Source organism: Hoplias malabaricus, chromosome 6, assembly GCF_029633855.1.
Source record: "Hoplias malabaricus isolate fHopMal1 chromosome 6, fHopMal1.hap1, whole genome shotgun sequence".
NCBI classification, from domain to species: Eukaryota; Metazoa; Chordata; class Actinopteri; order Characiformes; family Erythrinidae; genus Hoplias; species Hoplias malabaricus.
In genome coordinates this window covers 8,329,640-8,351,749 of record NC_089805.1, presented here as the reverse complement: position 1 = coordinate 8,351,749, position 22,110 = coordinate 8,329,640, and the positions used below count along the sequence as shown (strand labels likewise).

General features: G+C 40.9%; 2 protein-coding genes across 2 annotated transcripts; one reads left to right on the top strand and one right to left on the bottom strand.

Moving 5' to 3' along the window:
• Positions 1 to 351: 351 nt before the first annotated feature.
• Positions 352 to 17,031, bottom strand: atp13a1 (ATPase 13A1). The gene is made up of 25 exons (XM_066675855.1): positions 16,491 to 17,031; positions 13,899 to 13,988; positions 13,521 to 13,781; positions 12,889 to 13,044; positions 12,683 to 12,752; positions 11,928 to 12,034; positions 10,483 to 10,612; positions 10,252 to 10,307; positions 9,619 to 9,745; positions 8,924 to 9,061; positions 8,667 to 8,787; positions 8,411 to 8,568; positions 8,138 to 8,313; positions 7,745 to 7,855; positions 7,495 to 7,620; positions 7,000 to 7,105; positions 6,207 to 6,400; positions 5,905 to 6,001; positions 5,609 to 5,796; positions 3,990 to 4,104; positions 3,424 to 3,620; positions 3,177 to 3,319; positions 2,607 to 2,718; positions 1,089 to 1,232; positions 352 to 914 (listed from the first exon to the last, which is right to left on the bottom strand). The coding sequence occupies exons 1-25, from the start codon at positions 16,806 to 16,808 to the stop codon at positions 804 to 806; spliced, it is 3,552 nt and encodes a 1,183-aa protein (XP_066531952.1). The 5' UTR covers positions 16,809 to 17,031; the 3' UTR covers positions 352 to 803.
• Positions 17,032 to 18,167: 1,136 nt separating this feature from the next.
• On the top strand, positions 18,168 to 22,015 carry LOC136700174 (coiled-coil-helix-coiled-coil-helix domain-containing protein 5). The gene is made up of 4 exons (XM_066675445.1): positions 18,168 to 18,267; positions 19,574 to 19,714; positions 20,090 to 20,241; positions 21,092 to 22,015. Coding segments are annotated over exons 1-4 (321 nt in total). The 5' UTR covers positions 18,168 to 18,265; the 3' UTR covers positions 21,118 to 22,015.
• The last annotated feature ends 95 nt before the right edge of the window (positions 22,016 to 22,110 follow it).

Genomic DNA, 22,110 nt, shown 5'->3' with positions numbered 1-22,110 from the left:
TCTGGGCAGAGACAAAATTCTTGTGAGCCGAATACTCACTGATCTGTCCTGTAATCTGACTCTACAAGGCGCATGAAGCTGATCTGTTTTTCAATTAAAAATGTTTCTTGCTGATATTTTGTAATTCAGACATTTGTCTGGTTTTAGGTGAATTCTGCTGCATGGTCCAAACACAGTTGAACACTGGTAACATGGAGAAAATATGTTGACAGAAGCCTTTATGTGAAAGTGTAGCTTAGTATATGCCATTATTTGTCAAATTATAAATGAAATGCTCTCATTATTTGTAATGTTTATATAATGAATCAGTACATTATATACTTAGAATCAGAGTGATTAAAAAAAACACAGAGCAACACATAGTTTTTGGTCTTTTATAAGTCTCTCAGACATCTGTATTTTTACAAAATGAAAAAAGAAAAATTAATCACTCTGCAGTTCTCTTAGAGAATGCCCCTGTCAGGTGCGTAAGTCAAACGCATCAAACACACACACACACTTTCCACACAATACTGTTATCTTCTTGGCCTCTCAGGGTCAGGGAAGGGGAAGTTATAATGGATTGAAGGGGATAATATGATCAGGAGAAAAGCAATGGGTCTAAGGATAGAAAAAAACAGGAATAAAGAATGAGAAAAAAGACTGGGAACACTGGGGTGTGTACAGTATTGAGTGCCATGCTTGTCCATCCCTGCTTCCTCTGAATGTCACAGAGTTGACTGCCGCCATTGACTGCCTTCTTTCCCATTTGCGGCAAGTTTGCTGGAGGCAGCGGCTGCTTTGGCAACTACTGATAAAACAGTTCAGTTCGGCAACCGCAAGGTCCCTTTACCCAGCAGGAACTGCAAGATTCTGTCCACTAACAGAGCTGCAACAAAATCTAACACCAGGACCTGGGCAATCACCAGCTTAAACTGCAAGGACACAAACACAGAAAACAGATTAAACAAAGATTAGAACAATATAAGAACAAACAACAACATGAGTAACTCTGATGCTTAGGCCAGCCCTACAAAACTACATACAACTTCCTGTATTGAGGCAAGCATGACTGTCACAATGTTTTGGTATGAACTGCATATTCTCACCTCTGTTGGAATATCCACAAGGGCAAACTGCTCATTAAATTCAGGTGATGACCCAGTTAGCAGCCCCACTATCGCAAGACCAGATAAGGCAATGCTCCATAGCAAGGGACGATTTTCTGTGAGAGATTCCATGAAAGGATGACCCTGAGGAAGAAAAACAGCCTTTAATTAGTACACTTCGACTTGTGTTAAAAGTACTCACCTATTAGGGATGCATGATGATATCAGAAATATATATTTTTGTTAAAAGCAGATCATCTCTTAAAAGTATTCACTTGTTTACTGTACACTGGAAGAGCATTTATGTGATGGGCTACTGTGCTACACTGTCTGCAATTTATTTAAAATACTGAAGTTATAACAATATATATGTTTAATTTTTTCTTTAATGCTGATCTAAGCAGATGCATTCTATTTCCAAATTTCTGTTATAAATGTTTAGTGCACAAATAGACATGCCCATAGAAATCTGATATTGGCATTGGCCCACAATCTCTTAATCAAAACACCCCTAATAACAAAGATAAATATAAATAATAATTTTAGGTCCACGTGGGATTCCTCCGGGTGACTGTCTGTGAGGAGCGTGGTGTGTTCTCCCTGTGTCTGCGGGGGGTTCCTCCGGGTGACTGTCTCTGAGGAGTGTGGTGTGTTCTCCCTGTGTCTGCGTGGGTTTCCTCCGGGTGACTGTCTGTGAGGAGTGTGGTGTGTTCTCCCTGTGTCTGCGGGGGGTTCCTCCGGGTGACTGTCTCTGAGGAGTGTGGTGTGTTCTCCCTGTGTCTGCGTGGGTTTCCTCCGGGTGACTGTCTGTGAGGAGTGTGGTGTGTTCTCCCTGTGTCTGTGTGGGTTTCCTCCGGGTGACTGTCTGTGAGGAGTGTGGTGTGTTCTCCCTGTGTCTGCGGGGGGTTCCTCCGGGTGACTGTCTCTGAGGAGTGTGGTGTGTTCTCCCTGTGTCTGCGTGGGTTTCCTCCGGGTGACTGTCTGTGAGGAGTGTGGTGTGTTCTCCCTGTGTCTGCAGGGGGTTCCTCCGGGTGACTGTCTCTGAGGAGTGTGGTGTGTTCTCCCTGTGTCTGCGTGGGTTTCCTCCGGGTGACTGTCTGTGAGGAGTGTGGTGTGTTCTCCCTGTGTCTGCGTGGGTTTCCTCCGGGTGACTGTCTGTGAGGAGTGTGGTGTGTTCTCCCTGTGTCTGTGTGGGTTTTCTCTGGGTGCTCCAGTTTCCTCCCGCCGTCCAAAAACACACGTTGGTAGGTGGATTGGCGACTCAAAAGTGTCCGTAGGTGTGAGTGAAAGTGTGTGTGTATATATATGTGATGCCCTGTGAAGGACTGGCGCCCCCACCAGGGTGTATTCCTGCCTTGCGCCCAGTGATTCAAGGTAGGCTATGGACCCACCGCGACCCTGAACTGGATAAGCGCTTACAGATGAATGAATTAATTTTAGGTCCAGCTATCCACATATAATCAAATACAAATCCTTGCTTTAAAAACTATAAAATCTTTCTCTAAAAATATACAATACCTTGTAATTAATGGCAAAGGTAGCCATTTGCATGGCCATAGACATTATGTACACAGTGCTGTTGATCAAGCTGGGCTCAAACTCCTTATACAGATCAACAAACTGCTCCTCTCTGTAAGAAAGAAAGAAATGAAACAAACGGGAAATTATTGCAAATTGGAAAACATCTTTATCCCAAAGGTCCAATTCCTGTCTTTAGGTGTAAAGAAAATACTAGGAGGTGTGGGGTAGTGGACTTGTAATGAGAGGTTTTTCTACATATGGTAGGCATACAACCAACAGGCCAAAATTGGCGTAATAATACTTAAACTAAATACTTAATACTTTAACTGCATCATGTGTCTCTAAGCAAGAAAAACATCAATGTGTTTATTTGTTATCTACCAAGCTCAGTATGTGTGTTAGACTGGGAAAACAACAAACCATCTGGGATCAAAATTGTTGTGAAATAAGTGCAGCATAGTTCTGATTAATTACACTCTGCTAATGAGAACCATATAAAAGAGATTAGAAGAGAACATTTAATCAAAGTAAATAAAAAATATATAAATGATATACATAAAATGATACCTGGGAGGGCTTCTGCTTTGTGCTCCTTTGTAAAGATAAACCAGACTGCAAAAGTGCACAGCAAACTGGAGCAGTACGGTCAGGATAGTGTAGAGGTTGAATATATTGGGCAGGGGCCGTTCTTTGGATAAAGTCTTCAGGGGCTGCAGTCCAGAACAAGAAACATTATTATAACATTCTACCACATCAGCTTTCATGAGCGCCCAAAATCTTTGCAGTAGAAAACAATAGGACAGAGTTTTCATACCTTTGATCTTGAGATGAAGAGGAAGCAGCCGGCAAGAAGCAGGCCTTGAAGAGTGGCCTGAAAGTCACTGAACTTGACACCTTCCAGGTAGAGTACAGACTGGCTATAGGCCAAAACGAGGGCATTTAGAGCCAAGATCTTAAACATCTGCAGTGTGGTCACCAGGGTGCAACGGCCCTGTTTTATCACATGACAGACTGAAAAAAAAGGAGCGATGATACTATGTTACACTGCATTTTACATTCACCAATTAAACCACAGATTATATTTATTATTCTACCACAACCCACCTATAAATTTACAGCTTACAGATGTTTGTATGAGCCCCTATATTTAAATACTGCCACTTTAACAGCTGTACACAAACATGGCACTCATCTGTATATTGTCATGTTGTCTAATTAGAATCGTGAAATTTGTATACTGCGTATTTACTGTCATGCATGTTGTCTGGTGTATTTATTTTATATTCTGAAACTGTTTAATGTAACATACACTAGTTAAGGAATGACAAAACACTTGATGGCTTAAAACACTCGAATAGCAGCATCATATCTGGTACTTACTGCACTGTATAGAGGATAGTTTTGACGTGAATGGAGCAGCTATAGAGGCGTCTCCTAGTTTGACCACTTGAAGCTGATCCTCTTCCAACTCCCGCAGTACCTGACATATTCTCTCCTGTAACATCACACACACACACACACCCTTATTCATCAAAGCAGGCTGAAATGAGCAGACTGAATCATGCTATATCAGCATCTGACATAGTGTCATTACCTGAAAACAAGTGCCCTCACACCATAACATTAGCAATAGACACTCCTCAGTTAACCCTCTTAGACATATAATTTAACCAAGCATGTCTAGATTCGAGCAGAAGTTTTAACAGTGTGTCTGTTACGTGCAGGTATAGCCCATATGTGTTTTTTTTTTTTTTTCCTTTGGCACCATCCAATGTCCACCTTTACTGTTACTAACTGTTTTCCATAATTGTGTTTAACAATATAAGCTGTTTACAAATACTATTAACTTTTTTTTTTTTTTTTACTTCTATTTATATATACACTTGTATTTGTATTTATGTATACTTGTATTTGTACCATACCATCTGTTTTCTCGTAACCAAGTAAACTGGTGTTTTCTTTATACTCATTTATTGCTGTGGTGTTTTTGCTTGCGCTCGCCATACACAGGTTACAACATAGGCGTTGCCTCCTTATTATTCCTAGCTATTTCACCTTGAGGAGCGTAACATATTTGGGGGCTCATCTGGGATATTCAGTTATCCAGGACTTCTTTGTGACTTTGTATATGGTTGTTGTTGTCTTTGTTTAGTAGGTTTGCCAGAGTGTTGTGTTCCACTGTGTGGTACTGTGTTGTAATATAGGAGTATAGGTAGGATAGCTACATCTAGATTTCACTTGGACGATTTTGTAGCCAGGCTGAGTTTGGATGTGTTGCGGTTGTGCAAAAAGGATGACTTTGATGATTAAAATTGCTGCCCACTTCAGTCTGTCTATATCGAGGACTTTGTTAAAATCTGGAGCTAGTGGAGCTAGGTGTGTTGTGTTCAGGCCCAGAGGCAGACACTACTGCTGAGCCAGCCTTGCTTCCTGAGGAGGATGCATCAACTGTCCAGGACATTGAGGAGACTGTGCATCATGAGCGTAACAGTGTCAATGACATGAGACCATTCAGCTAATGAGCCAACCGTGGTCCATGTAGGTGGAGTCCAGGGTGTGAGATTGTGAGTGAGTGTGTTGCGCCCTCTACTGGCTGGGGCTTAAACAGCTTTAAAGTGGTAAAATCTCAATAATTGAAAAGAATATATTATGAAATCCACTAAATGTGCATCACTCCAAATATTTAAATAACAGTGGCTATGTGAGCTTTATCACCATTGGCTTGTACTTTACAAGTTATTTTGCAGGCAAATTAAAGAATGTTAAAATAATAGAATAATTCAAGTAGAGATTCCCAGCATTGTTCCAGCATATTTTGGTGACTTCCTGCTCAAATACTCCTGAATAAATGTATCTGTTAATTACCAGGATCAACAGAAGTATTAAATCACCTGTTAAACCATCAAACACTGGTCCAGCAGGTTCAATTACCATTTGTGAGCTTGGGATCAAACAAGCTTAGCTCAGTGCTCATCAATTAGTGACCCTTTTTCACACACCTTCTGTGCAGCGAGCTGCTCCTCTCTCTGAGCCATCACCCTTTGCCTGGCTGCTCTAGAGCTCAATTTTCCCCCTGAACTTGTGATTGGAGGCATGGGTTTTGGGTCATTAGCAGGTGCTTCCTTCTCTCGTCCTCTTTTTTTCTTCTCTGGCATGCGTTCTGGGGCATTAGCCAACAGAGCCACTCCTGTGAGAAAGACAGCCCAATTATGGTCAGTGTATGTTGTAGTATACTATGTGTGAATAAATAATTTAAAATATTTAAATAAAAGGAAAATACAATCTAAAATCTCACCTATATGGGCATGTTTGAGTGCTCCAACATCATTGGTCCCGTCACCACACATAAGAGTCACAAATCCCAATCCCTTTAGACTAGTTATGACAAACTCCTAAAAGAAGGAGAAGTATACAACCGTTTAATCCATATTTCAAAATGTCTAGTAAATGCCTGCATATGGACCTTCATTTTAAATAAACAATTTCATGATAAAAGATTTACAAACAGAAAGTGTAAGTGGTTATAATCCGCTATGTTGTTCTTCTAATAGCAAACTCATAGCATACATACGAAATAGTCAACAGTAAATTTCTGACCTTCTGTTTTGGGCTGACACGGGCAAATACTTGCACATGTGGCAGCAGTGCACTGAGCAAACGAGGGTCATAGGTCAGCCTGGTCAGCCCCTCTCCAGTCACACAAAGGTCATATTGACTGACCAGCCCTGATACAGAGGGAGGGGGCATTGGTACATGGACACTGCCATCTATAGACTCCCACTGCCATTCACCTGCAGGGAAAGCAATAAAAAGAACACAAGTTGGAGAGTAATTTTACTTTCAATGAACACCAGGCTTGAACATCTCATTGGCTTAGCACCATCAGCCATGTAATCCATCTATGCTCTCTTTCACAGTTACTGTTACAAGGCTAGACATTGGCAAAAAACCCACTCTACCTAATGAGAATGTGTAGCACACGCCTCAAATATAGGTCAGCTGCCGAGCACTTAATGAGCTGAATCAGATATGCAATGGCAGGGAGAACTACAGCTGAATGATTTGGGGGAAATATCTAATTGCAGTTTTTATGATCGATATTTATATTGCAATTTTCTACTGTCTACTGGCAGTTCACATACGCTTTGTTATTCTTCGCCTCATGATCTGAAAGCTGTACTCTCCTTAAATTATGGTTTCTACAAAACAAATGGACTAATCTCTCTAACCTAAGCACCAAAAATTGTGCTGGAATTCATCAAATAATAAGGTTTATTGCCCCTATTTTTATCTAACTTTCTTTAATGTCACTTAAATGGGCGACATTAGTTCTTTCCTGAATGATGATACATGTCAAAAGCTGCCTTGCTTGGTGTTAAATGGCTTGTACCTTGAATGGAGGGCTGAAGGATCAGTGTGTGCTCTTTCTGGATGAAGTGGAGCTCTCTGGCTACGTGACAGGCAGTTAGAGGATTGTCGCCAGTAATCATTACCACCTGAACACAGAAAGACACAATATTAGAGACAATATACTGCATGGGAAAGCCTGAAAATCATGATCTCCGTACAGGTTTACAGGCTAAAAGATTTTTTTGGATTTCTTATTTTAAAACATTCAATTGTACCTCCTCTAACATTCAACAATTATTAATTAGTTATTTGCATGATTATTCTGCATAACTTGAAAGAGCCAAAAGTATACTCCCCTTGGTGATTCAGGTCACAATAAAATATGCTAATATATTTATACTGAAGTAATGTGGTATAAATATAAAATAATGGTAACATGAAGGAGTCTGTCCATTTTAAAAAGGTATTAAAGAAAATATTCTAAAATGTTGTCTTAATATATTTTAAAGACCTTAGAGATCCTTATACCACTCACATGATGAGAGGCCTCCTGGATCTCTCTGATTACTGCCTTGCTGTCATTCTTGAGTGGGCAGGAAACTACCATGAAGCCAGCAAATTTCAAATCACATTCTAGAGCCTCACGGTTCATCTCTCGTACCTGGCACAAATGACACAGACACAAACTGGTCAGCCATTATGACCACACTCCTATTCTGTGCTAATGATCTTAGCACAGAATAACAGAAGGCTGTTAATTAGTCTTTCAGACATTAGTATAAGACCTGCTGGTGGCTGAGGTGCCCCATCTCCTTGTATCCGAGGGCTAGGACTCTGGCTCCTTCTCTGGACATTTCTCTGTGCACCTCATCATAGTTGGCTGGACACTGTGAAAACTGGAAGACAATAGTTTTCAATTATATTTTGGATCAAACACAATAAAGAGGTGGCAATAATATATAACATTAAAAATGCTGGGCTTTATTGTTAAAGTAATACTATAAGATTTTTGCTCCTGGGCTCCCCCTACAGTCCATTTAACAGCACTGTCCTGAAATGAAGGTTCCTGCAGTGCTGAGCCCAGAGCCCTATTATTTTGAAGGAGTAATTTTAACATAAAAATACTACCTAGTGTACCTTTAACTGTAGGAATTCTATAGCATTTCTATAGAGCTTACCATGCTCCTAAGTGTCTCTGGAGCTCCTTTGACAGTAGAGATATAGCATAGCTCAGTGGAGCCCAGTCTTTCGTACGATGCCAGGACAGACATTCTCTTCAGAGCACTGGCAAAGTGGAACCGTTGGTGGATTTTCAGCCCTGGAGTCTTTATGGCTCTAGGAAACACCTTTTCATCTGGAAAAAGAGGCACAGATATGATTTTTTATTGACATATGTCACACTTTGCTTAACAATTAACAAGATTTTGTGGGATAAGTATTGCCCATCTGACCTTTAGTTAGGGTCCAGTCTGCTGCTGTCAGCATAGCTTTTTCCAGTGGATCACCCACCAGCTGACCGTCATCAAGTGTAACCAGGGAATGGCATGTAGCCACAATTCTATGAGTCTCAACAGGGATTTCAGACACCGGCATCACCTCTTTTCCTTCTCTGTGAGAGAGACAGAGGCAGGAGCTTAAAGAATGTAGCACACACGGGAGATAAAATACACCTCATATTACTGTGTAGTTGACTACACAGGGCTCTACCTCAGTCCTGCCACTCCACGCACGACCAAGCTGTCACTTGTCAGAGTTCCAGTTTTATCAAAGCAGCAAATCTCCACCTTTCCAGCAAAAGGAATTCTGAAGGGCTCCGTGCAAAACACATCTGACAAAAAACAAAATTGAAAATATGAGCTGGTCCTACATGGTTTATTAGAAAAAACAGCTGAAATATTATTTTAACTTTCCATGAATTGAGCTTGGTGTATAAATCCTACACTCTCTGTCACAAAGATACTCACAGAGCTTGGCCAGAGCTATGAGAGAGGTGTTGACAGCCAGTGAGAGCTCGATGGGTAGCTCAGGTGGCACTACAGAGGTGAGGATGAGAGTGCATTCCAGAAACAACTTATACTTGTTCCTGCTCACATCCTTGGTCCCTGAAGGAGACAGAAATCATATATAAGACTGATGCTGGAGAGGACAAGCATTCTGGATAAGGATTATAGTCATCGTTTCCACATAGTTCTTACATCTGTAATTACTATGTATTAAAGAAACAATCCATTATATTAACTACAGTAAAGTACCCCCTCCTCCCACCCCCACAAAAAATGGATTAAACCATATTTTTGTAGTCCCGAGTTTCCTATTATAGGTTTCTTAGAACATGCCCCCCACACAGGGGCAGCTCTGTTTAACATATGTTCTCTGCTTTGAAAATAGTGCACAAAGGTAAGCTTGTCATGGGTAATGGCCCCATTTTACTGCCTTCTCTTGAGCTTTAACAATGTTTACACTCCAACAAAGCCCTCCGCAAATTATCACGTATTTTCAGCAGATGCTATCACGATGGGAACGTTTACACAGCTGCGTATGAAGGCATTAAACAAAACTACGCAGGAGAACTAATTATAACAGATTAAGATCAATTACAACACTTTCAATTTGACCATCTGCATAGTTTTCACTTGTAGAGAGTGTGGCAATAACTCACCCTCGACCCACACATACACAGCTGCAGCAATGGCAAACACCAGCAGGAAAAGGATGAAGATGAACGTCTCCAAATTGTTAGCTGTTACTCTCTTCACTCCAAACAATATGGTCCGCAATAATTTCCCCTGAAATTAAAATATCAGCACAATTCAGACTATTTAGTACGCACTTGTGTTCTTATTATATAAGTCATAACTAATATTGCATGATACAATTTTACATTTAGATATTATATATTTAGTTACACAGAGTTTCAATCATCACATTTCTCAAAATCACAAACTGGAACTCTAAAATTATATAAATATTATAGTTCACAACTCAAAAATGTCTATGTAGTATGGAGTAACACTGATTTTCTTTTCCTAAATTATTTTAACAGGTTACTATTATTATATAATACAGGAACTGGTATATAACTAGTATAAATGCAGTTTTCCAAAAGCAAAGTTAGAGATAAGTAATAAGTTCATGTTATGTTATACATAATTAATAAAACCAGGGGTCATGTAATGATGACAGATGATATTATCTGGTAAACAACCAATGTACTGGATTTATACTTTAATCTATATACAATGAAGAATCTACGGTTACAAGGAGTCATTTCCAGTTGATGAAATCTCCTCACCTGTGAAGTGTAGAACCCTGTCCTTAAAACATATGCTACACAGCCATTGTCCACAGCTGCACAGATGAAACGGGAGAGGGGGAGAGGGAGGGAAACAGAGAGAATCCATTTGTGAATGAGCCAAGTGTAAGATGACTCACAGCATGTTCTGTGCTAAGATTAAAAAGAGGAAACAGTGACTGGAATCAAAGGGAGAACATAATGAAACAGACGGAGCCGTGTGATACTAACGTTTGAGGCCAGCGCTGGCGCGTAGAGGGGGGCTGTGCTGGACCACTTTTGTGCCTCCTGAGATTACGTGCAAACGGGAGTCTGTTTGCAGGTCCAATATTCTCTCAGGGTCCAAGTCCTCAACAGGTTCCTAAATATATTACAGACATACAGTTATGAGTTAATTCTTTGTAGAAGTGCTCCTTTAGCCCCAGAAGGTCAAAGCAATTACACTTTTGTTCATTTTTTCTCTGCTCAAAGACAGCAGTTGAAAGTTATTAAAGCCTTTGCTCTTAAAGTGAGAGTAAAAGTATATATGTGATTCACATGCACTGTTTTTGAAATGGCACAATCAATAAGAAATAAAAATCTCAATAAAACAGGCAATTTCTTGGCCATAGTAACATTCTCAGGATATACTCTTATTTTATATATTCCACCCCCACTTTAAGAGTTTCTGTGCATTTTAGAAATTTTCTCTCTCTCACGTATATATTTAGAACAGTAATAAAGGTAATATACTTTATAATTTCCTGAATAATCATAGTCAAATCATATGGCAAGAGATCTTAAAAGGGATTTCCACCAATTGCAACTGCATAATACAATCATTAAGAGGTAAACAGTCACTGGATTTATGCTTAGTGCTCCAATCAAGAGAAACTTGCCAAGTCAGAACTGTTCAGCTTCAGTGGTGATGGGAATCGGAAATACAAAGCATTTAATGTCTTTAAAAGCTCCCTCACAGAAAGCTATTACAGGAAATGGTTATGAAAATGCTGCTTGTTGCCAAACAGTGTTTGCCATAATGTGTTGGGTAAGTTTTACCATGTGTTACCAAGTGTTTTACCAAGTGTACAGATTTCCTCATGTTGAAGAGGTGAACGGCTTGGTGGTGCAGCAGGTAGTGTCGCAGTCACACAGCTCCAGTCACCACTGCGGGTGACTCTCTGTGAGGAGTGTGGTGTGTTCTCCCTGTGTCTGTGTGGGTTTCCTCCGGGTGACTGTCTGTGAGAAGTGTGGTGTGTTCTCCCTGTGTCTGTGTGGGTTTCCTCTGGGTGACTGTCTGTGAGGAGTATCGTGTGTTCTCGCTGTGTCTGTGTGGGTTTCCTCCGGGTGCTCCGGTTTCCTTCCACGGTCCAAAAACACATGTTGGCAGGTGGACTGGCAACTTATAAATGTCCGTGTGTGTGTGTGTTTGTGTGTGTGTGTGTCACCCTGTGAGGAACTGGTGCCCCCTCCAGGGTGTGTTCCTGCCTTGCACCCAGTGATTCCGGGTACACTCCTGACCCACCGCAACCCTGAACTGGATAAGCGGTTACAGATAATGAATGAATAAATAAATGAATTCTAAAAGAGGTAAAACCAGTTATGATCCTACAAGCTGTCTGACGGGAGGCAAGAGCTCTTACAAACAAAGGAATCAGCAACATCTTTATTTTGTACATCTGGCAGCTTAAACTGACCTTCATCTGAGGTACTGACTCCCCCGTAAGCATGGCCTCATCCACAATGCAGCGGCCTCTAAGCAGCAGCACATCACACGGGACAAGGTTCTCCTGAGGAGAGCGTCCTGTGAGATTTGGAAACAGATGAGGTCCAGGAATGCGGAGTTAGAATAAAAAAAGATATTATTTCACAAAGCAGGGATTCTCAGCTGCCAGAGACGCTAAGAATCAAGGTCAAATAAAACACACTGTAACACACTTGGAGCTTGATAATTATAGCTGTTCTACTTCTGTTTACAGAGAAATCCTGCTTTGTAAAAAACCCGTCTAATAAACAACTCTTCTTAGAAAAATAAATAAATAAACTAGTGCTCTTCTGCAGGTTTGGGACTGGCCTGGTATTTATTTTTGTATCTTTATATAGGTTAAACACAAGCAGGTCAAAAAGAGAAAATTATGAAATTTGTCCTGCATCTTGTCCTAGTCCTGGGTCACTCAGCATTCACATTAACCATCAAATTAAACCCAAGTCATACAGGTAAAAACTAACTGAACAGATTTCATGATATACATTATTTTTCAAATACTGGGACAAAATGTACTGAAATGTTTTAAATAAGCATTAGTCTTTTATATATGCCTTGTCCTTAAGAGGGCCATTCGTCATGTTGTTTACTCTGAAGGATGATGTCCTTGAGAATGAAAGACAAATACAAGGCGTCATGTTGTCTTCTACATCTTGTGAAATATATCTTACACTCTGTGACACTTACCAACTGAAACTATATCTCCAGGGACGAGTTCATCACTGGATATTGGCCGCCATTTTCTGTTCCTATAGACCTGAGGATACAATACGTTTATACATAACAAAAATTAATTGTCTATTATCTCAGTTCAGTAAACCATAGTCAAATAGACAAAGAACCATCAAATCTCTGAAGAGCAGAAATTCGGAAAAATAAACTGCACTTTTTACCTGGATCATGTATGGTTTGTTCCCCATTCTGCGGATCTCAGACATGTTTCTCATTTGCTGCTGCACCAGAGAGGCCTCGAAGGCCACAAGCATGAAGAGAGTGAAGACACTGTAGTACCAGTACTCATCCAGACACCACAGTCCCACACAAAACACCTGCAGGACAACAAAATAAATGTCTTATTTATAACTCAAAATACCTTCAAATGTGCACTGAATGAAAGAAATTATGATTACAGTGATTGTATATTTTTATGCAAATTTAAATGTAAATAATAAAGAGAAATCAGAAGGGTTTATTTTGTACAAAGGAGCAGTAGTAGAATTCACATTCAGAGGTAATGCACTTCACGTCTTTTACATAATAAAAATAAAACAAATAACCCCAAAAAAATGTATATTAGTGGTGGCGCATTTAAAAGAAAGCTCTGCCCGACATATATATATATATTTTTTACCATATTCCCCTATGAATGTTAGGTGCAAACACGTTAGATAACATTTTGGGATGGTTTCTCAGAGAAGGAAACAAATCTAGTGGTGTTTTCAATGAAAAATCCCTAATAAAAGTGCTGTGCAGTCGAAGAAAACACTTAACTGACCCATCAATATAAAATCCTAATGGCACACACCTGGAAGACAAAGAACGGGGCAGTGGCCCTTTCCTTGAATAGCTCCAGGAAGTCCGGCACCACCATCTCTGCACGGTTCGTCCCGTACCGCTTCTCAGCAGCTCGCAGATCTGCTTCCTCTTGGTAGCCCCTCCATGATTGAAAGTAGCCCATCGTCTGATCAATGGGGAAGGCCACAGGTAAAAATTGCTTCCTCTCTTTGTCAAATATGTAGCGGATTTTCTGGAACTCAAAGGATAGGATTTCCTCTCCATCTTCATCCTATAAAAACCAAAACTATTAGTGTTTGTAACAAACAAAATGTGCACATCAATGTAATATCACACACCTTGCATAACAGTGTATATATGCAGGATAAAAGAAGGAAGGCAGCCTCACCTTGTCCCTCTGAAGTGGTACGAGTTCAGCAGAGCCATTGTTAGGTGTGGGTATTACTTTTGCTAAAGTGGCCTTTGCTGGATCTGGCTCCTGTCACAAACACACAGAAAAGGAGATTCTCACACACTGCGGTATCATTTCACTTCAAATTAGTGTTCCCTTAAGTGCTTTATTCCCACTGCACATTCTCATGTTGTCCAGCACACGCAGGAGAACGTGGAGGTGACCAAGACTGGAGATGTATAGTAAGCACAGAGGTTGCCACTCTATCTTTAACATCAACATGCCCCAATTATTTCAATTCAAACTCAGAGACTTGTGCGCTAACCAAACTTGGGACCACAACATGAGTCATTCTATGAAAGGGTGCTAAAATAGAGTCCACTATATTTCATGATTTATTTAATGCCTTATACCTGTGGTTCCCAGCTATTGAAGGGTGGCACAGCAAGGAAAACACATGAGGTATGTCTGAGCACAGCTAGCACTGTGTGCAGGAGTGGGGGGTTAGAAAATATATTTAAATACAAAAGAGGGGCACTGAAGAAAACTTTGGGAACCACTACCTCGTACTATGGCAGGTGGAAATCTTATGTTGTACATAAAGCTATAAACACTTAGTAGACCATAAATAAATGTAACATTAAGCTTTACTTACTTAAGCTTTATGTTACATAGATGAAGACCAAGAGACATCATACTCTTCATCAGCAATTAATAATTGATAATTGATAATATTTTCTTACATAAACTTTCCAACTAAAGCCTGTTGTTTACTACACTCTCGTGTTTTCTCTCGCTGAACGTGTGATTCAGCTCAGGAAGAACCTGACCGTTTACCAATGCTGTAATCCAACTGCTGGTTAAACACAGAACAGTGCAGTGACACGGAGCAGGGGCATTTCACAAAAAGGACTTTTCAGTTAGGGCTGTAAATAGGAGGAGAGCCAGGAGACAGTGTTATTGGACAATCATTTCCTTTTGTCTTTCTGAGAAGTCCTGCTCAGGAAAGCATCCTGGCTGAACTAGCTGAACTAACCAGACCGGAGTGGAGCAACCGTGGGATCCTGAAGGTGGAATTAGGACTGAGAGCTTAGTGCTTAGGAGAAGAGTTGTGACACCACACACAAGGTCTACAAACATTTATAACGTAACTGTTAACAATTCACAAGATTTTGAAACATTGTGTAGTTTTTCAATTTTAAATCCACTGTGTCAAAAATATAAGCGTTTTTTAATGTACCTTTCACTTTCATTTTATGAAAGCCTCACAGACATTTCAAGCTAAGCAGTAAATCTGCTGACTTTTGGCTCCTAGAAATCCAAACGAAGGTGATATCTGAATACTCACTCGCTACTCAGTGATGTCATTTGTTTATTCTGACTGCCTTAAATCACATCACAAAATTTAAAAAACACGGAGGGCACATAAAAAGTATGTTGTAGTTGCATTATCATGTGTGTTGTCCCGGTAGTGAGTGTTTTGTAGGTATTAAAAATGTCCCTCTGCAAAGTATACTGTTTCTCACCAGTACAACATCATTAATCATGAGCTGTGTCAGAAATGGTTCACTCATTTACTCATTCTCTACTCACTAAAAAGGCACAGCACTATACGCAAATGCGGCCTGATGGTAAGAGTAGTGGGCTTGGGACAGGAAAGTCACTGATTTGATCCCTTGATTGGGGGGGGAGGGGAGTGAAGGTACAGCACTGTCTCCTCCCTCAACATCCACTGCTGAAGTGCCCTTGAACAAGACACCTAACCCTCAACTGCCAAAGATGGGTAAACTGCAGAGGAAAATATTCTGTACCTTGTACAGTGACAATAAATGCATTTTAGCACTTTATCACTCTATCAGAGAATGCAGTTACAAGTTACAAAGCAAGGGGGTGTTAATACTTGAGACTTTACAAGTCTTGGTTTTTAAAACCCTGTAGGCCATGCTTGTAGCTGGGCAGTGTAACCCTAGGCTCTGTAAAGCATCCTGCTTCATGTGAAAACCCCTTTTGCTTTGAAGTTTTAAACCCCTGTGTCACTTCTTGTCTGAGAACATTCCACTCACCAAAAATATCCAGCCAACAGCAGCCCACGGGCACTGTACTTTGACAACTGATAAAGAACTAGAAGGCGAACAACAAACTGGCAGCAACAGATGAGCAATAAAGTAGACTCGGAGGAGCAATAAAGTAGTGCGTCTAATGAGAGGACAGTGAGTGGGCACAGGGTTTAAAAACTCCAACAGAACTGTTGTGTCTGATCCACTCATGCCAGCGCAACACACACTAACACACCACCAGCTTGTCAGTGTCACTGCAGCAGAGAATGATGGCTCGTTCAAATCACACCTGCTGTATATTGGTCCCTTTGGAGGGGGGCTGTAAATTTTACAGAACATCACATGTACTACATTCTGTAAACTTAGAACTACAAAGCATATGCATGGTCAGTGGAGCTGATAAAATGGACAATGAATGTAACGTTAGAAACAATGAGCTGTTTTTAATGATATGGCTGGTTGGTGTTTACTTACACCACATCTTCTCTGCTAGGTAAAAGCCCTTTGCAGTGTACGGTACTTGTGTGTTTACCTTGGAGCAGGTGAGCCAGCAATGCATATGAACGGACCAGTAACCGGAGAGCGCGGTGAGGATGTGCGCGATGCCGATGGCGGCGAGCGCGAGGAGTCCGGCCTCCGGTTGCTCCGTCACGGCTCCGGAGGCGCCGAAGAAGGCGTAGAGCCAGCCAGGATACAGCACTGTGGCGAACGGCAGCACGGTGCCGTGCAGGAGCCACGGCCTGCGCCGGTACAACGTCGCCGAACTCACGAGCTCGTCTACCGGGCCCCGGTCCCGCGGCTCAATGTGATTATTGGAAGGCGCTGCTGTATGAGGTTTCACCGCGTCCATCTCTCTATCTCTCTCACACACACACACTCTATCTCTCTCACTCTTTCCGTCCTCCCTCCCTATCTCGCTCTCTCCGCCTCCTCCTGACCGGTGAAAACGGCGGATTATGTATGTAACGCAGCCGCGCGCCGTTCGTGTTGTCCGGCCACACACACAAACAAAATAATATCTAAAATAAATAAATAAATAAATCAATAAAACCTCAGCAGCCGCTCACAACGTACGCCGCCTTCCGTATACGTAACAGCGTACGGCACCAGACGTAAGTTCCGTCAAAAAACTACAACGTCAGATTTAACATCGGTCACGCTCAAATCCACGCCGTGCTCCCTACATAGTGCACTACAAAGGTCACAAACTAACCGGGCCTGTCCCAGTGTGCACACGTGTTGACTTTGCTGGCTATTGTTTCTGATATTTGTCCAAATATGATCAAATTCTCAATATGTTCATTCTTTTAAAATTGTAAACATATTTTGTGTTTACATTCATGGTCTGGTCAGGATGTTGCTAATAGTGCTAATGCCTAATAGCATTTGCTTACATATTTTTGTTTTTATTTATTTATTTGGTGAATTGTATACATTCCTAAAGTTGGTTAGATTCAAACTGATTGTAGATCAGTCAAAGAAAAAAAAATAATAAAAAAGAAATTTAACTATGGTCTCTTATTTAGTGAGGCACAAAATCCAGCACACTCAGAATATATGTTTTTGATAAGGTTTTTGGGCTTGAAAAATGTGCATTTGTACACTTAAAAATATTCACAGAAACCTGTAGCACTTATAACTCCCTCCAATGAAAATTAAATGTTTGACATGATTAGCATGACGTTATGGAGTTTATACACTGGGACATATCATGAGCAAAATAAGCAGTCAATGCCATGGTGGAGCATTTCCACTTTGAAACTCGAGTGTTTGAAACACCGTCACAGAGGCAGATTAAAACAGTTAGGGTTTCTGACATCATAAAAAAAATAAATCCTATCAACTTGCAGGGTGGGGCTTTCAAGCTGCTGCTGTGCAAAAATTTTATATATTTATAACATCTCTGAGTGAGCAGTGAAGAGGAGATAGTGGTGTGAATGTGTAAATTTATATCTAAGCCACATAGAGTTTTATTTAATTTTAATTATTTTATTTTTTTTTGGGGGGGGGGCTAATATATGACAGGCAAGGGACTTTTATATAATTGTTTTTGCCTATTTTGATTGCGGTTAAACTGTCCGTCTATCTGCATGAGCATCATACATTGTTCAATATGAATAAATAAAATAAAATAAAAATTTCTTCTGTATAGCCCGCCTCACATGACGTGATTTATAGGCCAACAACCAATAGGAACGCACTTAGTTCAGCGCTCTAACCAATCAGTGAGTCGGTTGATTGTGTGGTGTTAGATCCATGTGGCTTATGAACCTTCGTGTTGTGCTGTGGTGAAACCGACGGTCAAACATGTGAGTGCTGTTGTTTAACCTCTGGAGTATCGACAATTACGTTGCGTTTTCACTTGAGTTTCTTGGTGTGCGTGTTTATAGCCATTACAGCCTTTTAGCAGTACGGGTTAGGGTATTTTATGTTCACTTCATTCCTTCTTTCTTTCGCTTCTTTAGGGGTGGTAGTCTGTGTGCCACAAATGGCTCTTAACTCCCTGCATAGTGCACACTACATGTTAAAACCAATATCGATTCCCTAGCTGAAACCGTCACTACTCGCTAAATGAGGAGTACTGTAGTATCGCAAAATATAAATACACAGTATAATGCGTTTACAGGCTGTTTCCACCAATGTATGACCTGCGTATGGCACTACATAGGGAGTAAGGAGTAATTTGAGTCTGACCCGATACTAATATATGAATATAAAGGAATCATGCGAATATAAAGCGGTTTTAGGTTGTCTGTAGGGCAGTGTAAGTGCATTTTTTGATAGAGTGATGAAGTGCTAAACGCTTATTTTTTTGTCAACTATTTCCTCTGGATTTAACCCATCTTTGGCAGTGATCAGACACAAACAAGTCCACTAGGGGGAGTGAGCTCACCCACAGCCGGAGCAACAGAGTACCATCCCAGCGCCCGCGGAGCAGTTGGGGGTTAGTTGCCTAAAGGGCACCTCAGCGGTGGATGCTAAAAGAGGAGACAGTGCTGGTCTCTCGCTCCCTCAGCCCCCAATTATCTACCAGTCATAGGGAAACACTTCTCTTACCATTGTGGCCATGGTTACTCCTGGAATCATAGAACCACATCCAACATATTTGGGATGAATTGGAGTGGCATTGATCCGGAACAAACGATCAAAACATTCTAACATGCGTTTAAAGTTCATTGTACAATGTGTTTCACATTTATCCCGTTTGTGGCAGTGAACACACATATACACACACACACACATTAGGGGCAGTAAACACACCTAGAGTTGCGGGCAGCCATTCTTAGTGCCCAAGGAGCAGTTGGGTGTTAGGTGCCTTGTTAAGGGCACCTCAGCCATGGATTAAGGGAAGACGACAGTGCTGTTCCTTCATGCCGGTCATGAGGATCAAACCGGTGACCTTCCCAAGATGGCTTCTCTGACCACTAGGCCATGATTGCCCAAAACCAACATTTGTAGCTATTTGCAAACAGTTCTTTGCTGTAATGTCCTAGTGTCTACTGTTAACTCACTTTTGACATCCTTGAGATTACAAGAAATGTTGGGCAGGCAGGACTCTACAAACTTAATGATATATTCACCTAACTATCATGTAACGCTGTCTGTTGTTTTCAGGCAGGCTGCCCTGGAAATTACAGCCAAGTGCTGCCAGAAGGAGATGGAAGAGTATGGGGCTTGTGTTGCTTCTAATCCAGCAACCTGGCAGCAAGAGTGCCAACACCTGAAAATGAAAGTGGCACAATGCACCTCCTCCCAGTATGTCTACACTCAGTTCTCTGCTTGTTGTTATGAAATATGAAGTATGTGCAAAAGAAACTCCTCATCTTACACATTTGACACATCATAAACCGTCTCCTTGACTGCTTTCTCCTGCTGAGGGACAGGAGGCTCTAGCTTCTGTGTCCACATCAAAAACCAACCAGAACTCCTTCCTCCCCAACATTCTCAGAGTTCATATCCAACTTTAAGCTGAGTTCTGGGTGTGGTCTGAGCATGCAAATTTTTATTTGTTGTTAAAATACAACTAAGGGTAAATGCAAACCAACTTTACATCAGGAGAAACAAGCATTTCTGGTATTTTATTATTAGTCTGTACAAGATTTCTAAACACTCTGCTTCTTGTTCCTGCAGTCCAGTGATCAGGAAAATCAGGACAGACTGTGCAGTTGAGTTTTCAGAATTTGAAAGCTGTTTGCGAGAGAACGCAGCCTCACCTGAGAAGTGTTCTCCACAAGTTGTATGTTTTATTGCATGTGCAGAGGGTGTTGATATTAAAAATTTGGGTAAGTACTTATTATTTAATAATAATATTTATATTTATTTTTATAATAATAATAATAATACCATTGTTCAGTTATGTAATTTCCAGTCTAAACCACCATTAAGCACAGACAGTTACTGTTCAGGCAGAATTATAAAGAAGATCAGATATAAAGAAGGCTGTGGTGCTGAAATATCTATGTTTGTAGATGCAAAGTAGCTCATCATACTGGCTATTTCTCACCCAATTATGCTCTGAGTTGGGAACCATAAGGCAGGGAGCTATTTTTCCACAGTCTCACGCAGGAGTGCTCCACAGGCTGCAAAGACATGTCTGTTTCCTTGTAAAAGAGAACAGGGGACACCTAAAAACCACAAAAACTTTACTTTAAACTGGCATATGTGAGAGAAGAGAAGAACAAATTCTAGTCTCTCTTTAGATAAAAAAAATATATATATACACAGGTGTTGCTCCTCGTTCTTCCACTTTGAGAAAACAGCACAGATGGTCTGCAAGAAGCCTTACTGAGAAAAGGAAATGGAAATAAAAAAAAAAATCTGCAAATCAAACAAATTGCTGTTTTACACACAATAGACTCACCACCAAAGAGCCCAGACCTCACACACTAAATACAGGAGAATGTGATATTATAATTGATAGTTTAGTGGAGGCATTTGTGCATGTTTTTGCTTAAACGTCTATTTTCTGGATATGAAATGAATGATTCTTGATCTTTTCCCCAGTAGCAGGGAGATTATGGCCAATTGTGGTTTGAAATAAAAATTGAATCCAGTTTATAAACTTGTCTTTGATTAAAATGCTTGTGTTTTGAAACATCTCAAACTGACAATGGTCCATTGGTCTCTCCACAGGGAAAGCAGAAACTCAACCCACATAGAACACAAGACCCCTCCTAACAGATGATAGTATTACGCCTGGGATCATTAAGTCTAATGTGGTTCTGTTTGATTAAAACTATAAGAAATGACACACAAAGACATTCTAGGATTTCTTTTTTATACATTTGACTGGAAAATGTTCATTGTCTGTAACCACTTAACCAATTCAGGGTTGCGGTGAGTCCGGAGCCTACCTGGAATCACTAAACGCAAGACAGTGACACCCCCTGGAGGGGCCGCCATTCCTTCGCAGGGCATCACACACTCACACCTACGGACACTTTTGAGTCGCCAATCCACCTACCAATGTGTGTTTTTGGACCGTGGGAGGAAACTGAACCACCGGGAGGAAACCCACGCGCACACAGGAAGAACACACCAAACTCCTCATTCACCTGATGCGGGCCTCGAACCCACAACCCCAGGACACTGGAGCTGTGTGACAGAGACACACCAGCATTTCCTGTTTGAAATATTATTTTACAAAGAAATACCGAACTCTTAATATTTAATGCCAATAAAGGTATATTGTTTTAGTGTTGTTATATGGTTGTGATAATTCCAATCAGGCATTCGGTCATCTGTATCTGGTTCATCCACTTTTGTGGGTCAAGAGCCTACACAGAAATTGGGAATAAGGCAGGAACACCTCAGACAGTCTATCACAGGGAATAGCACACTCACCCAGTCTCTGTCTCTCACATGCATACAGACAGACAGCAGATTCGAATCCAGTTACCAACGTGTTTCTGGGACTTGATGTGGACTGAACCCACTACTTAAGCTCCCTGGAGCAGTGTCAGAAACGCTACCCTTTGCACCATTGTGCCGCCCTCCAGAGAATTATGTAATAATTGTGGCAGGCCTAATAACAAGCTCTGCATGTTTCACGATCTTCTTCCGAATTCATTAAATGTTGAAATAAATTATTTTGATATATGTTTTAGTCTCAATATGGTAATATTCATCTCCATATTATAAGGGAACTAATC